Source organism: Choloepus didactylus, chromosome 2 (genome assembly GCF_015220235.1).
Source record: "Choloepus didactylus isolate mChoDid1 chromosome 2, mChoDid1.pri, whole genome shotgun sequence".
Lineage (NCBI taxonomy): Eukaryota > Metazoa > Chordata > Mammalia > Pilosa > Megalonychidae > Choloepus > Choloepus didactylus.
Window position 1 is genome coordinate 44,023,525 of NC_051308.1, and position 15,676 is coordinate 44,039,200.

Here is a 15,676-nt window from a genome sequence, read left to right on the forward strand (position 1 = left end):
AAGGCCATCAACAAAATATCTCCGTAAACTGCAGCTCCTCTCTCAGCTCCTATGTGTTCTTGAAAGTGTCCTTCTTGGCTGTAGGAAGCTTGCTTCTGTCTGAGCTTATATAGTGCTCTAGTAAACTAATCAAGGCTCATGCTGAATGGGCGGGGCCATGCCTCCATGGAAATTATCTAATCAGAGTTATCACCTACACTTGGGTGGGTCACATCTCCATAGAAACACTCGCTCAAAGAATTACAATCTAATCAACACTAATATGTGTGCCCACACAAGATTGCATCAAAGACAGTGGCGTTTTGGGGGTCATATTACATCCAAACTTGTACAAAGTATTTTATTCAGTTTAGTCTATGGTTATTATTCGTTAATGCTACTTTTTTTTTTTATTAATAAGAAATTTTATTTTGAAATAAGTTCAATCTTACAGGAACAGTTGTAAAAACAGTACAAACCCCCTACATAGAATTCCATCATACCCTGACCCCCCTCCTCCGATACCCTGATCCATCTCCTTTAAGATCCTGTCACACCACTCTTTCTTTCCCTCTGTCTCTCCTTCCCTCCCTCCCTCCCTCCCTAACACCCATCATCTATTGCTCTATCTTCTGAACATATGGGAGCAAGCTGCACGTATCTTTGAACAGGCAATATAATTCACATATACCTTTCCCATGGACAAGAACATTATTTTATGCAATCTCATTAAACACAGCTAAGAAGTTCAAGAAATTCAACATTGATATAAAGCTTACATTCTATATTTCCTTTTTTTGTGTGTGTGTCCCAGCTGTGTCCCCTTGAGCCTCCTCTCCTCCAGCCTCAGATCCTGTCCAGGATCATCCTTGGCATTTAATTGTCATCTATTTAGACTGTCTTATTTTTTTTTTTCTATTTTGGAAAGATATATATAGCCTAAATCTTCCTATTCCACCCCTCCCTAGCATTCCCTTAGTGGGATTAATCACATTTAGAATGTTGCAATGCTATCACCTTCTGGCCATCCTTTTCTAGAAGTTTCCCTTCACCCCAAACCAAAACCCCTACTCTCATTTCTTAACTCCCCATTGCCCCTTCCCCCACTTCTTGGAACCCCTACTCTACTTTTCATCTCTTTGATACTTTCTTTGTGTTTACCATGGGGCTTAAATTTAACCTCTTAAATCTATAACAATCTTGTTTTTCTTTGAAACCGTCTTAACTTCAATAGGACATGTAAACTGTGTTTCTATATTTCTCCATTCCCCCACCTTTATGTAGTTCTTGTCAAGAATTACATATTTTACACTGAGTCCAAAACCACTGATTTATCATTACAGTTTATGTATTTTAGATCCTGTAAGAAGTAAATAGTGGAGTTATAAATCAACCATACAGTAGTATTGGTCTTTATATCTACCATGTGATCTTTACTGGAAATCTTTATTTCTTCATGTGGTTTCAGTCAATTGTTTAGTGTCCCTTCCTTTCAGCCTGCTTAGGACTGATCTACTGGTGATGAAGTTCCTCAGCTTTTGATTGTCCGGGAATGTTTTCATCTCCCCCTCATTTTTATCTTTCAGGTGTTTGTGAATTCTCCAAGTCTCTGATGGTTATTGACTTCTATTTGTATTCCATTGTGGGCAGAGAATGTTCTTTGAACAAATTCATTTTTATATTTTTTATTTTATTGAGGCTTGTTTTTATGTCCCAGCATACAGTCCATTCTGTAGAAAGATCCGTGATCACTAGTGAAGAATGTGTGTCCCAGTGACCTGGGATGTAATATTCTATGTATGTCTGTTAAAAATCTCTATATCTCTCTTTCATTTCTTTGTTTCTCTGTCAGTAGGGCTCACTTTAGTAACTGAAGTAGGGCAGGTCTTTTATTAGCAAACTCTCTCAGCATTTGTTTGTCTGTGAAAAATTTAAGCTCTCCCTCAAATTTGAAGGAGAGTTTTGCTGGATAAAGTATTCTTGGTTGGAAATTTTCCTCTCTCAGAATTTTAAATATGTCATGCCACTGCCTTCTCGCCTCCATGGTGGCTGCTGAGTAGTCATTACTTAGTCTTATGTAGTTTCCTTTGTATGTGGTGAATTGCTTTTCTCTTGCTGCTCTCAGAACTTGCTCCTTCTCTTCAGTATTTGACAGTCTGATCAGAATATGTCTTGGAGTGGGTTTGTTTGAATTTATTCTATTTGGAGTTCGCTGGGCATTTATGCTTTGTGTATTCATATTGTGTAGAAGGTTTGGGAAGTTTTCCCAACAATTTCTTTGAATACTCTTTCTAGACCTTTACCCTTCTCTTCCCCTTCTGGGACACCAATGATTCTTAAATTTGGACGTTTTATTTTATCTATCATATCCCTGAGATCCATTTTGATTTTTTCAATTTTTTTCCCCATTCTTTCTTTTATTCTTTCATTTTCTGTTCTGTGCTCCTCGAGGAGGTTGAGTTGTTGTTCATATTCCTCTAATCTTGTATTATGAGTATCCAGAGTCTTTTTAATTTGGCCTACAGTTTCTTTAATTTCCATAAGATCTTCTATTTTTTTATTAACTCTTGCAATATCTTCTTTATGTTCTTCTAGGGTCTTTTTTATGTCTTTCATATTCTGTGCCATGCTCTTCAAGTCTTTTATATCTTGTGCCATGCTCTCTTTGCCTGTCTGTAGTTCTTTGATTAATTCTGCCAGGAACTGTGTGTCTTCAGATCTTTTGATTTGAGTGTTTGGGTTCGGGTTCTCCATGTTGTCTGGTTTTATCATATGCTTTAAGATTTTCTGTTGTTTTTGGCCTCTTGGCATTTGCTTTACTTGATGTTTAATTTGTTAGAATTGCAGTTTGGTGACATACACTTTCTCTAACTAACCAGCAGATGGCGTCCGTGAGTCACTTATTCCCCTCAAGTCAGTTCTCCCCAACTTTGTGTTATATGGGGATCTGATTCTTTTGGGGTCCAATTGGTGCACTTAATTTGGGTGTGTTGTCAGTGCTGTCTGCCCTCAATGAGGGGTGTGTGCCTGAGTGGTTAGGGAGGAAGGGCAGGTTTAACAATCAAACCTCCCAGGTGTTCCCAGAGATTTAAGGCTGTTCTCTGCCGCTGACACAAAAGTCCTTGGTATTGGCGTAGGTTCCCTGGGAGTTCCAAGTGGTTCCCCCCTCCCTGCTGTGCTTTTCCAGGACCTCTGTTGAGGGGGGGAGGGCCATGCCACATGTCACAAGTGAGCACCGGCCTCCAGGGAAGCCCTGGACCGCCGGGCTGTGGAGGGGCGTTCCCAGCCTGCTTCAAAGATGGTTGAATGGGACGCGTTAACTTCCCCCTTTCTGCACAGCTCCGCTCTCCCAGCTCTGGAACAATCAGCCGTGGGTATATTCAAGGCCACTGTCCATGGCCGATATTGTGTCGTGTGAGCGGTGCTGTGGGAAAGACTCCCTGCCAGGCTGGGTTTCTTGTCTCAGTTCTGTGCTGTGCACTCGGCCCCGGGCAGGGGCAGCCCCACCCGCTGGGGTGACGGCCGTGAGGCTGGGTTTCTCCCCTTTGTTTCCCTGGACTCGAGACAATCTGCAGTGGGTGTGGGAAGGGGTATCCTCCACCCCAGACACCGAGGCGTTAGTCCAGACCACTCCCGTCTTATCTGCAGCTGTTCCTGGGCTTCTCTCTTTTTAAAAAAAAAAAAAAAAAAAATGCCGGCCCAGCGTCTCCCCCCACTGCAGTGTGGCCGACGGATCAGCCTACTCACTCTACTCGTTTCAGAATGCAGACTCCTGGTTTCACCAAACGCACGTTCCCTGTGGCTTTAGCAGAACTTGTCTGGCTGGTGCTACTTTGGAAGTGGTGTTCTGGGTCCTTTCTGGTTTTTTATCTAGTGTTTTCCATGGAGGTGTTTTTTCTCTGTCTCACCTAGTCGCCATCTTAGGTTCCTCCCCACTAGTGCTACTTTATTGGGTAATTCCTTATAATATGAAATTGATCAAATTATTTACAAAGGATTTTCTCTAAGAAAACTTGATTTTTGTACAAGTTCTGTTATAGAATTTGGGATACATTTATTTAAACAGCCTATATGGAGTAGTTTCTAATACATAAGAAGCTGCTGTATCTGCCTTTTAAAGAGAATATAAAACAATTAAAATTATTAATTATTTTGATATATGGGGAAAGTCTGAAGAGTCTGGGCTATTAGACTTGGAGACAAGAAGAACAAGTAATTTGAAGTATTGTTATATTTTTTCCTATTTCCTGTGAACACGAAATTATTTAGACTTAGGCTATCTTTAATGAAGTATTTCGTCATCTTGAGAGATGGTGGGAAATCTTCCTTAGGGATTCTTAAGGGCACATGGATTTCCATCCTAGTCAATGAAATTCTGCTAAGACGTCCCTGAAGTTTCTCTCCTGGCTTATGATTTGATGATATAATAGTTATATGGATGAGTTGCCTTATTTGCTTCTAAGAAAGTTAAAAAAGAAAGATTTTTATTTACATTTCTTCAAGGGATATATAGATTAGTGTGGCAAATTTCCAAATGTCCTAATTTGCCCTTGTAACTTTGAGAAGTATTTGCTCCTGAGTCAGTGTGTTGGTCAGTGTGTATGCACTATCTATGTAAACATTCCATTTTATTAGTCTATATAAATAAGAGATGCTTGAATACAGGGTGCTATAATACTGACTCGGGACTGGGGTGATTAACTGCCATCAGTCTTACCATCCTTTAGATGACTTTTCTCTAAAATCCTGAAGGATAATATTTCATTAATTCTTTGGGAATTAAGCTTTTCCTGGTTGCAAAGATTTCATATTGGATAGTCACTTTTGGTTCCATTCAAAATTTGGTATCAGTTGAAAAGTGGCAAAGAGATTTAAAGGTATAATTTTACGTGATTTAGTGGATAAAAAAGCTGTCTGACTCTTCCATTGCCCCACTGGTGTCTGAGAGAAGAAACCTTGTTTCTCTAATAAGACCTGGGTTATTGGTGGTGGCCTACATGAAATGTCTGGGAAGGTGTTATGTGGAAGAATACATATACATAGAATGACTAATTCTAATCTAGAACACTTACATTGCCATTAATGGAAAAATGAAATGTATATGCCTGGAATTGGCATTCATCTTTGTTGACCATTGCCATATGATCTGAAGGCATACGAGCATTTTAGGATGCCAGAATCTGTACTAGTGAGTCACAGGAAACCATTGACAAATAGTCTTTGCCTCAGTCCCTTCACCGAAAACAGAGATAGATAAAATGTTTCTTGCTTGCTTCCTTCTTTCCCATGGATAGACAGGAAACCCCATCTATAACTCTCATTATTTGCAATAAATTATTGTTCACTCTCAGTGGTAAGTCAGGTTAACAACCTAAGTGACTATTGCCTTTCTGTAGTATTACAAACAGGCACAGTAAAACATTGTGATAGTTAGGTAAATTTATTAATAAATCAGAGAAGGACTTGTGCATGCTTCTTCATGTAAAAATTCAACACTTAACATTTACTGTTTTTTATATCCATTTTATGGGTATGAGTACCTTAATTTGGCCAGGAATGAGTTTGTTTTTATGTTCTGCTCAGAAAATATTAAAGCTAAATGGATATGTGTCAGCTTTAAAAGGGTGATATCTATTTTGTACATCTCTTAGAAGTTCTATCACTGTTGACCCGTTTGTCCTGACAGTCTTCTTCTTGACTCCCACAGAGAGATTCTTGAAGTTTTTTCTGGAGACCTGCCCAGATTACATATCCAGTCACACTGCCGCTGCCCTGGCAGCCACCCACGGGTCCATCCTTTGGTACAGAAGTACTGCATTCCTAACGATGCAGAAGACACAACCAGTAATAGAGTGTTAAGGCTGCATCCTGAAGCCCATCCTCTCTCTTTTGTCAATGATAATGATATTGGTACTTCATGGATTTCACATGTGTTTACAAATGTTACCCAGCTCAATCAAGGAGTGACTATTTCAATAAATTTGGAAAATGGACAGTATCAGGTAATTAGAAACAATGGTGTGAAAACTGAATTAGGCAATTGAACATTACTTCACTAAAGGTATGGAATAAAAATGTCTAAATGAGGATATACATAGTCTACATTTTTAGAATTTTCTATTAAATCATATTTATGAAATGTTAAATTTATTTTAATTAGCATGAATTAATATAACCGAAGTGCTTATTCTAAATTACTATGTAAGAACATATGTGACAATTATTTCTTAAATTAATGTTCTGTTTACATTTTTATATGATCCTTAATATTGATTTGGACTTTGAGTGATAAAATCCTTGAGAAGAGGTACTGATTTACAGCTATAGAACGTGTTCTTTCTACTAGAGGGCAATGAAGTTTCTGGATGTCCAATAAATATTTGGTACTGATAATTGTGCAGAAATGATCTATTATCTTTGTATCTAACAGTTCCATGGTTGATTTGTTTTGATGGTCAACTTAAAACTTCAATTACAATAATTAACTTATACATTTTCAGGTGTTTTATATTATCATTCAGTTCTTTAGTCCCCAACCAACAGCAATAAGGATTCAAAGGAAGAAGGAGGACAGCCTAGATTGGGAGGACTGGCAATATTTTGCTAGAAATTGCAGTACTTTTGGAAGGAAAAACAATGGAGATTTGGAAAATCCTGATTCTGTCAACTGTCTTCAGCTTTCCAAGTATGATTTTTTTCAAAACAATTTTAAGGAATTAGGGAGTTGATTTTAATAGACCAAAAGGTTAGTAATAACTTAGAGGTAAGCTAGATCATTAGGATGTTAGAGACGACCTTCTGCCAACTTTCTTAAGGCAGATTCTCCTGAGTCTTCTCCACCAGATGAGTTCTAGGCTATGTTTCAAGTTCTAGAAAAGACTTTAGAGTGTCTCTTGTTTACAGCATTACTGGTTTTGCAATCTGCTTTTCAGATTGTTTAGCAAATTATTATTTCTATTGAATTTAAGCTGTTACTGATATTGTGTAATAATGTGTCAAAATTGTGAGTTCTGTTTTGTCAAAAATATGAGTAGATTTTCATTATTTTAATTTTTTTCCGTCAACAGTTTTACTCCATATTCTCATGGTAATGTCACATTTAGCATTCTGACACCTGGACCAAATCATCGCCCTGGATACAATGACTTCTATAATACCCCATCGCTTCAAGAGTTTGTAAAAGCCTCACAAATAAGGTTTCATTTCTTTGGTCAGTATTATACAACTGAGACTGCTGCCAACTTCAGACACAGATACTATGCTCTGGATGAAATCACCATCCGTGGGAGGTAGTGTTTGTTACTAAGGTTTAGATTGGAGTGTGCTTTTCTCTATGAATTTTGTTTTCAACAAGGTTTTGTTATACTTACTTAGAAATATATTAACTAAGATGTTAGAGCAAGCCAGCTTCACAGCTTCAAGTTTTGAAATGATTTCCTACTCTAAGATTTTTTTGTAGAAGACTTGTATGTGCACCTTTTATGTACATAATGTCTTGTTATGGAAGCAATTTTCAAAAGCTATTGGGTTTAGAAGTTATGATACCCTAAGTCTAATGTGGAAATAATTTACCAAATATTTTGCTTGGTTTGTTCAGGAGCTAAATTTTCAAATATTCTTGAAAGCAGATGGAGAAAAATTTAGAGTTGTAAATATAGCAACAGTTAGAGCAGGACAGTTTCTTAGTACAGGGCTTGGTCTCCCTGAGTTCACAGTTCCATGGGGGAATATGTGTATTCCTTTAGAAGAAAGCTCTGATGTACCCTAAGTAATTCATAATATTTTATCATAATGGAGAATAGGCATTACAATACTTAAAAAATAAAACATATCTGGAGAACTACCAGACAGCATACTATCTAACATGGAAATGTTGTGTGTGTGTGCACGTGTGTGTAAGTGTGTGTAGTCTGTTTTGAAGGGGGTTGTCTAGAAGAATGATACGCTTTGTAAATAAAGTACATGTTTAATAGCGGACCAGAATACCAAAATATAAGCATTATTAGTTAAGTAATAGCATGTAAAAAGTAATACAATTAAATATTCACCACTTAATTTTTGAGTAAAGAACAAAAAATATTCAAATTTGTTGACTTCATCTGCAGTTTTTTCTGAGCTTTATTTTCTTAATTGTATTTTGAATAGTTTCAGTAAGTGCCTCCTAATGACAAGTTTGCCATTTGGTCAATGTGGGTGTAATCAAGAACTCACTCCCCTGCCTCCTTTTGGACTGGGAATTGTCTTCACAGTACAATGTGGGTTGGGTATTGATAGCATTTATCCTAATACTTAGCTATTAATTAAAAGCCTGCGTGAATATCCAAGGATTAAAGAGACTGATATTTGTGTTGTTTAAATATAATAGTCTCCCTTGGTGGATTTGCACAGTGTATATGCTCATAGAGCTTTAAGTATATTCAGAATTGAGTTGATATTTCTTAGTTGTCGTCTGATGCTCATGTTTACAGATGTCAATGTCATGGTCATGCTGATGGCTGTGATACAACAAGACAGCCATACAGATGCCTCTGCTTGCAGGAAAGCTTTACCGAAGGACTTCAGGTGAGTTCTCTTTTATGCCTAGGAATCTCAAAAAAAAAAAAAAAAAAAAAAAAAATAGGAATCGCAACTATAAATCTATAAACTTAATTTTGGCCTAGCTTCTGAGCATAAATAAAAAGAAATTGATTTAATAAAATGTCAATTATTTCAGAGATTGTTTTGTAGAGGAAAATAAAAGCAATCAGTAAAGCTGAAGATTGTGTTTTTTAAAAAAATATAAGAAAAATTACAACTGAAAATAAGCCCTGAGATTTTTATTTTCCTTTTTCTTTCTGTCATTGGCATTATCATATTTTATAAAACAGGTTTTAAGGTGTCTGGGTCACATGGCACTAAACAAAAAAATGGCCTGATTTCTACATTTAAAGGGTCCTTAAACAAAGTTGTTCGTACAAAAAAGAGTCTTTAAATGCAGTGAGAGATTAAGGTATTTGTATCAATCAGGGTATTTTATTGATATCAGTAATTTTAAGTAGTTAATCTGAAAATCTGCAGTAAAATGACTTAGGAGTTTTGTTACTTTAGTTTTTCTATAAAGATCAGGGAAAGTTCACAACTGAGGAGAAATTTAGCTGTGTCTTTAGGAATAAGAAGTAAATGGAAAAAAACATTGAGGGATAACTGCTGATGGAAATGTCTCATATCAGCATCAAAAATAACTGATATGAAGGAGGGTTCAGTGACAGTAACAGTGGTGTCAGTAGTAAAAGTATGGAGTGTGGAGTTTTCAGTAAATGGAATATGGGGCAACTGCTGCCAATTTGTAAGAAAATAGTTAGAGCCCCACTACGTGACATGTACAATAATCTAGGTTTAGAGATTTAAATGTGAAAATAATGATAAATTATTACATTAAAGACTGAAAAAAAATTTTTTTTGGTTTATAGCTGGGGTCTTTGTAAACAAAACATATGAAATACAAACAAAAATGGACAGATCAGGAGCCATGATGGAAACTATTGACAGTTTTTCACATAACTATTTAAGGTTCTGTACAGTGTAAAGAGTGACATAAAAGTGTATTGACAAGCACTGGACTCTAATTCAAGTAGAAAATATTTACATCATTTTAATAAATACAAAGTTAAGTTCTCTAATATACAAAGAACACTTATAAAATAATAAAAATATAATAGCCTGAGAAAAAGGAGCAAAAATATGAGCAAGCAGTTTACAAAGGAAGAAATAATGGTATTCAATAAACACATGAAAGGATACCCAACCTTGAGTTTAATTAGGATACTGCAGACTAAAATAATATATTGTTTTCAATTTATCAAATTAGAAAAAAACAGTTAAAGATTGATAACAGTTTGGACTTGTTATATTATAAACTTTTATACATCATTGATAGGACTGCAAATTGGTACAATATTTTTGGGCAATAATTTGACCGTATTTATTAAAATTTAAATTATAAACACAGTGAATTGCATTATATAATTGCTGTCATTCTAAAAGCAGATCTCCAATGACAAGTATAATGGAATAGTTACACTTGTAGCTTTTGTTACATAAATATGGGTTTATATGTTAATATGCTTTAGCTTTTAAAATAGCAGCCCTGTTTCATAGACTCATATATAACTTGTGATTTTCCTGCCTCCTAAATCTTGCCATTGTGTTAATTGTGTTTAGTCAGTCATTTCACTTCTCTGCACAGTTTGTTTTAGGATATTATGGAACATTTTGATTTTTACGATGGCACTAAACAAAAAGATGGCTTGATTTCTACATTTAAAGGGTCCTTAAACCTGTGAAGGTTTTGTTGAAATCTCTTTCTGTCTTCTGAGATTCTTGATCTGATCTAATTTGTTTTCAACTGCAACATTAGTTAGTATAGATCAGTGGCACGAATATTATCTAAAAAGCAGGCTTCCTCTAGCATACTGCATTATGTACTGCTGCTCCCTCAGTTTCAAAACAGTCTTTGATTTGGTTATAGTTTTCTTTCTTTCTTCCTCTTTCTTTCCTCCTATGTGCTCAAACCAAAATTTGCATGTTCTAATGCAGGTAACTCTTTGAAACTATTTTCTAGATTACAGCTTTCTGTTGCTGATTTTTTTCCATGTATTTATTTAGTCTTCACCACTAGTAGATAATTGTTTTGAAAAAGGAGGCTTGTCTTCTACGTTTTTTGGATTTCTCACATCGGGGCTCTTGAATTTCGCTTTATGAATATATAATTAGGAAAATATTAAACTATTGACTTTAATATATTTGTATGGGTTGTTATATTGCCAAAAGGAAATTAATTGGATTAATTTAACTGATCCAGTTTTTTCAGCCATTAGTGTGGGTGTGGGTGTGGGTTTGTGGGTTTGGGTGTGTGTTTAGATTTTTGCCAATTTGATTTGTTTTAGATTTTCAAGTTAAGGTGATATTTAATTCTGTTTTTTCTTATGTTTTCTCCTGTAAGATGGATGCTTATTCCCTTGCTTTGTAATTAGTGATTTCTTTCATTAACATCAACATCCCAAAACCCCATAAAAACAACACTGAGTACCTGATTTAAAAATATTCTGGGATAAATTTAATAGGGAATCTTTATCTGAATTTGTCAGTATATGTGAACTAAGGACTGGCTAATACTGTCATACAACATCTTGTTTTCCGAATTTCTCTTAATTTATGTTGACTATTCAGCATGCCCCTGCCTCCCTCCGTCTCCCCCCACTTCTCTTTCTGTCCTGTTAAATTTTTTTTCTTTCTCTCTTAATTCCATAATAAAGTGTTCAGTACCTTGTTATTTTTGGATGATTTCATGCTTCTTTTTAAAAATAGGGCCAATAAGTGAATCAAGGGTCATGATTGGTTTCAGAAGTCAATTTGGGGTTTTCAGATTTGGTCTCAGACGGTGACTGTTGGATTATGAACTAGAGAAATAATTAACTCTAATGTAAGTGCAGAATACACTTTAATTCTTCTTATTTAGACATTAAATGCCTTTAGAAAACAAAAATGTAAAAGATTTTTGTGTTAAATTCCTATTTGACATGTTTTGATAATATATGAATTTAGTCATAAAAAACAAGTATTCACTTAGCAAAGTTTGGCAAATTAAGTTGAAGGGAAAAATCAATAGACTATGTAAGTTGAATGATTTCTCAGTCCTATATTATTTTCAAAAATGTGTTGAAATGAAAGATGATTTTCTCAAAGTATTCATAAACATGCATTTCTTTTTCTGTTATAGTACAAAGTTTTTTTTTAAAATTGAGATTGTTCACATGCCATACAATTATCCAAAGATCCAAAGTGTACAATCAGTTGCCCATGGTACCATCATACAGCTGTGCATCCATCACCACAATTAATTTTTCTTCAGTTTTTAGAACGTTTTCATTGCTCCAGAAAAGAAATAAAGATAAAAAAAGCACAAATCCTCCCAACCTCTAACCACCCCCCCTCCATTGTTGATTCATAGTATTGGTATAGTACATTTGTTACTGTTGATGAAAAAATGTTAAAATACTGCTAACTGTAGTATATAGTTTGCAATAGGTATATATTTTTTCCTAAATGCCCCTCTGTTATTAACTTCTAGATATAGTGTCATACATTTGTTCTAGTTCATGAGAGAGATTTCTGATATTTATACAGTTAATCACAGACATTGTCCACCACAACGTTCACTGTTTTATAAATCTTTTAACCTCCAACTTTCCTTCTGGTGACATACATGACTCAGCTTACCCTTTCCACCACCTTAACACATCATTCAGCATTGTTAGTTATTCTCACAACATGCTACCATCACCCCTGTCCATTTCCAAATGTTTAAGTTCGCCCTAGTTGAACATTCTTCTCGTAGTAAGCAACTGCTCCCCATTCTTTAGCCTCGTTCTATATCCTGATAACTTACATTTACTGTCTATGAGTTTATATATTATAATTAGTTCATATCAGTGAGACCCGACAATATTTGTCCTATGTGTCTGTCTTATTTCACTCAATATAGTGCCCTCAAGGTTTCTTCATTAACCCATTTTTTAAGACAGTTTTGTTCACACACCATACATTCCATCCTAACTAAACAATCACTGGTTCCCTTTATAGTCATGTATTTATGTATTCAGCACCATCACCACTATCTATATAAGGACATCTCCATTTCTTCCACAAAGAAGGAGGAAGAGTCAAAGAAGGCAGAGAGACAAAAGAAAAAGAAAAAAGAAAGAGAGAGAAAAAAACAAGCATGACATCTAGAAAGCAACAAAAGGAAAGATAGCATTAAAAGTAAAGAAGAATAAAGAGTCAGACAGTATCACCAAGGCCAGGAATCCCATACCTTTCCCCTATGTCCCCTCTCCATATGCATTTAGCTTTGGTATATTGCCTTTGTTATATTAAAGGATGCATAATACAATGTTTCTGTTAATTATAGTCTCTAGTTTGCATTGACTTTATTTTCCCTCCAGTCTCATCCTATTTTTAACAGCTTGCAATGTTGACATTCATTTTTTCTACCTGACGTAAAAACGTACTTGTACCTTTTGTTACAGTCATTGAGCACCCTAGGTTTCACTGTTATATAGTCCCAGTCTTCATCTTTCGTCTTTCGTTCTGGTGTCCTACCTGGTCCTAACCTTCCTCTTTCAACCATACTCACAGTCATCTTTGTTCAGTGTACTTACATTGCTGTGCTGTTTCCCAAAATTGTTTTCCATACCTCTCACTCCTGGCTTTTCCTTTCTGTCTGTAGTGCTCCCTTTAGTGTTTCCTGTAGAGCTGGTATCTTGTTCACAAACTCTGTCATTGTCTGTTTGTCAGAGAATAAGCTCTCCCTCATATTTGAAGGATAGTTTTGCTGGATAGAGGATTCCTGGTTGATAGTTTTTCTCTTTCAGTATCTTAAATATATCACCCCACTTCCCTCTTGCCTCCACGGTTGCTGTTGAGAAATCCGTACATAGTCTTATCAAGCTTCCTTTGCATGTGATGGATCACTATTCTCTTGCTGCTTTCAGGATTCTCTCTTTATCCGAGATTTGATAATCTGATTAGTAAGTGTCTTGGCATAGACCTATTCAGATCTGTTCTGTTTGGGGTGCACTGCACTTCTTGGATCTGTAATTTTATGTCTTTCATAAGAGATGGGAAATTTTCATTGATTATTTCCTCTATTATTGCTTCTGCTCCTTTCCCCTTCTCTTCTCCTTCTGAGACACCAATGACATATACATTCCTGCATTTCATGTTGTCCTTCAGTTTCTGGAGACATTGCTCATATTTTTCCATTCTTTTCTCTATCTGTTCTTTTGTGTGTAGGCTTTCAGGTGCCTTGTTCTCCAGTTCCTGAATGTTTTCTTCTGCCTCTTGAGATCTGCTGTTGTATGCTTCCATTGTGTCTTTCATCTCTTGTGTTGTACCTTTCATTTCCATAGATTCTGCTGGTTGTTTTTTTGAACTTTCGATTTCTACTTATGTATGCCCAGTGTTTTCATTATATACTTCATCTCTTTTGCCATATCTTCCCTGAACTTTTTGAATTGATTTAGCATTAGTTGTTTAAATTCCTGTATCTCAGTTAAAGTGTAAGTTTTTTCCTTTGACTGGGCCATAACTTCATTTTTCTTAGTGTAGGTTGTAGTTTTCTGTTGTCTAGGCATCTGGTTTCCTTGGTTACTCCAATCAGCTTTTCCCAGACCAGAACAGGCTCAGGTCTTGGAAGAAGGCAGTAGTATCTGGTTTCCCAGAGGGTGTCTTAGAAGATTGACACACCCTGTGAGGCCTCAAGTCACTGTGCTTGTATGCCCAGCAGGTGGCACTTGTCAGCCTGTAGCTCCAGACTGGTATAAGGAGGTGTGGCCCATGGCTGTTTTCCCCCAGCCTGTGGGGTCTGGATCTGAATGGAAGGTGGGTAGTAGAGCTTGGCATCACCTTCTTCCTCTTAGGGAAGATACACCCCCTGGGGAGAGGTCATTTACATTTGAATAGTCTCTACCTGTGCTGTCTCCACCGTTGTCTGTGTCAGGGTGCTGGGAACTGAAAATTGCTGAGGTTTCTCCACTGAGTCAGAAAAGGGACAGAAGGTCACCTTCAGGGCCAGCCATGGCCACCCTCTGGCTCTTGAAGGTCAGTCATCACCAAAAGCTTCTGTCTGCTTGTTGGGGATTCATAGCTTGTATTGAGCAGTCCACATTTGTTAATTAAAACTGCAGTTAGAGCTCAGCTGAGCTATATTCGGTTGCTTAGAGAGTGCTGCTCTCTAGCACTGCAAGGCTTTGCAGTTTGGGCTGTGGGGGGAGGGGCTCCCAGCTTGAATCCACAGTTTTTACTTACAGATTTGATGCTGCGATCTCGGGCATTCCTCCCAATTCAGTTTGGTGTTTGATGAGTGGACAGTCATGTCTGTCCCCCTGCAGTTATTCCAGATTATTTGCTAGTTGTTCCAAGGGGACAAACTAGCTTCCACTCCTCTCTGTTCTGCCATCTTCCTCTGTCTCCTTAGTACCAAGTATTTTAATAAACATGGGGAATTACATGTCTGGGAGAAGTTGTCTTACTCTAAGTTGGAAATATACCTATTCAAAATGCTTTTCACGTTCTACTTTTTAAGACAAGTTTTAATATCAGCCATTCATTTCCTATTGGAACCAATAGTTACCTTTAAAAACTTGGTTTCAATCCAAAAAGAATGTCCTCAATTTCACAGTATTATGCTAACCATTAATAATATTACTCAATAAACAGGGCTTTTGTGAATTATATTACAGCCCTTTGGCAAACAGCTAAAAATGTAAGCCTTGAGAAGATGCCAGTTCTTGGCAGTTGTCATTTCTATGAGAAAGTGTTTTTAGTGGAAGTGAAAATGAATGAAGTTGGGAGAAAGAAGTGGAATGGTAAATTCAGGAGCATATTCATATACATTACCAGTCTAGGGAATTTTCTTTATGAAACATTTTTCAGTCGTTTATAAAATTGATGTTACAAACTGGTGGACCACAGATATAAACAGTGTTTAAACAGTTTTGTATTTAATTTCAAAGAGGAGGATTCACTTTTTTTTTTTTTTTTTTTTTTTTTTTATTCCTGGCTTCTCTTAAATAATCTGAAGGTAGTTCAACACTGTGTCCTTTTTCCCCCATGACAACAACTGGATGACTCAGGGAGCATTCACTCTCTTTAGTTA

The 15,676-nt window shown here is 36.4% G+C and overlaps 1 protein-coding gene across 1 annotated transcript in view; it reads left to right on the forward strand.

Moving 5' to 3' along the window:
- The window catches only part of USH2A (usherin), an 891,077-nt gene that overhangs the window by 111,467 nt on the left and 763,934 nt on the right, over positions 1–15,676 (forward strand). The window contains 4 exon segments of the mRNA XM_037823757.1: positions 5,687–5,981; positions 6,480–6,664; positions 7,047–7,268; positions 8,448–8,541. Of these exon segments, the coding sequence (XP_037679685.1) occupies positions 5,687–5,981; positions 6,480–6,664; positions 7,047–7,268; positions 8,448–8,541 (796 nt within the window).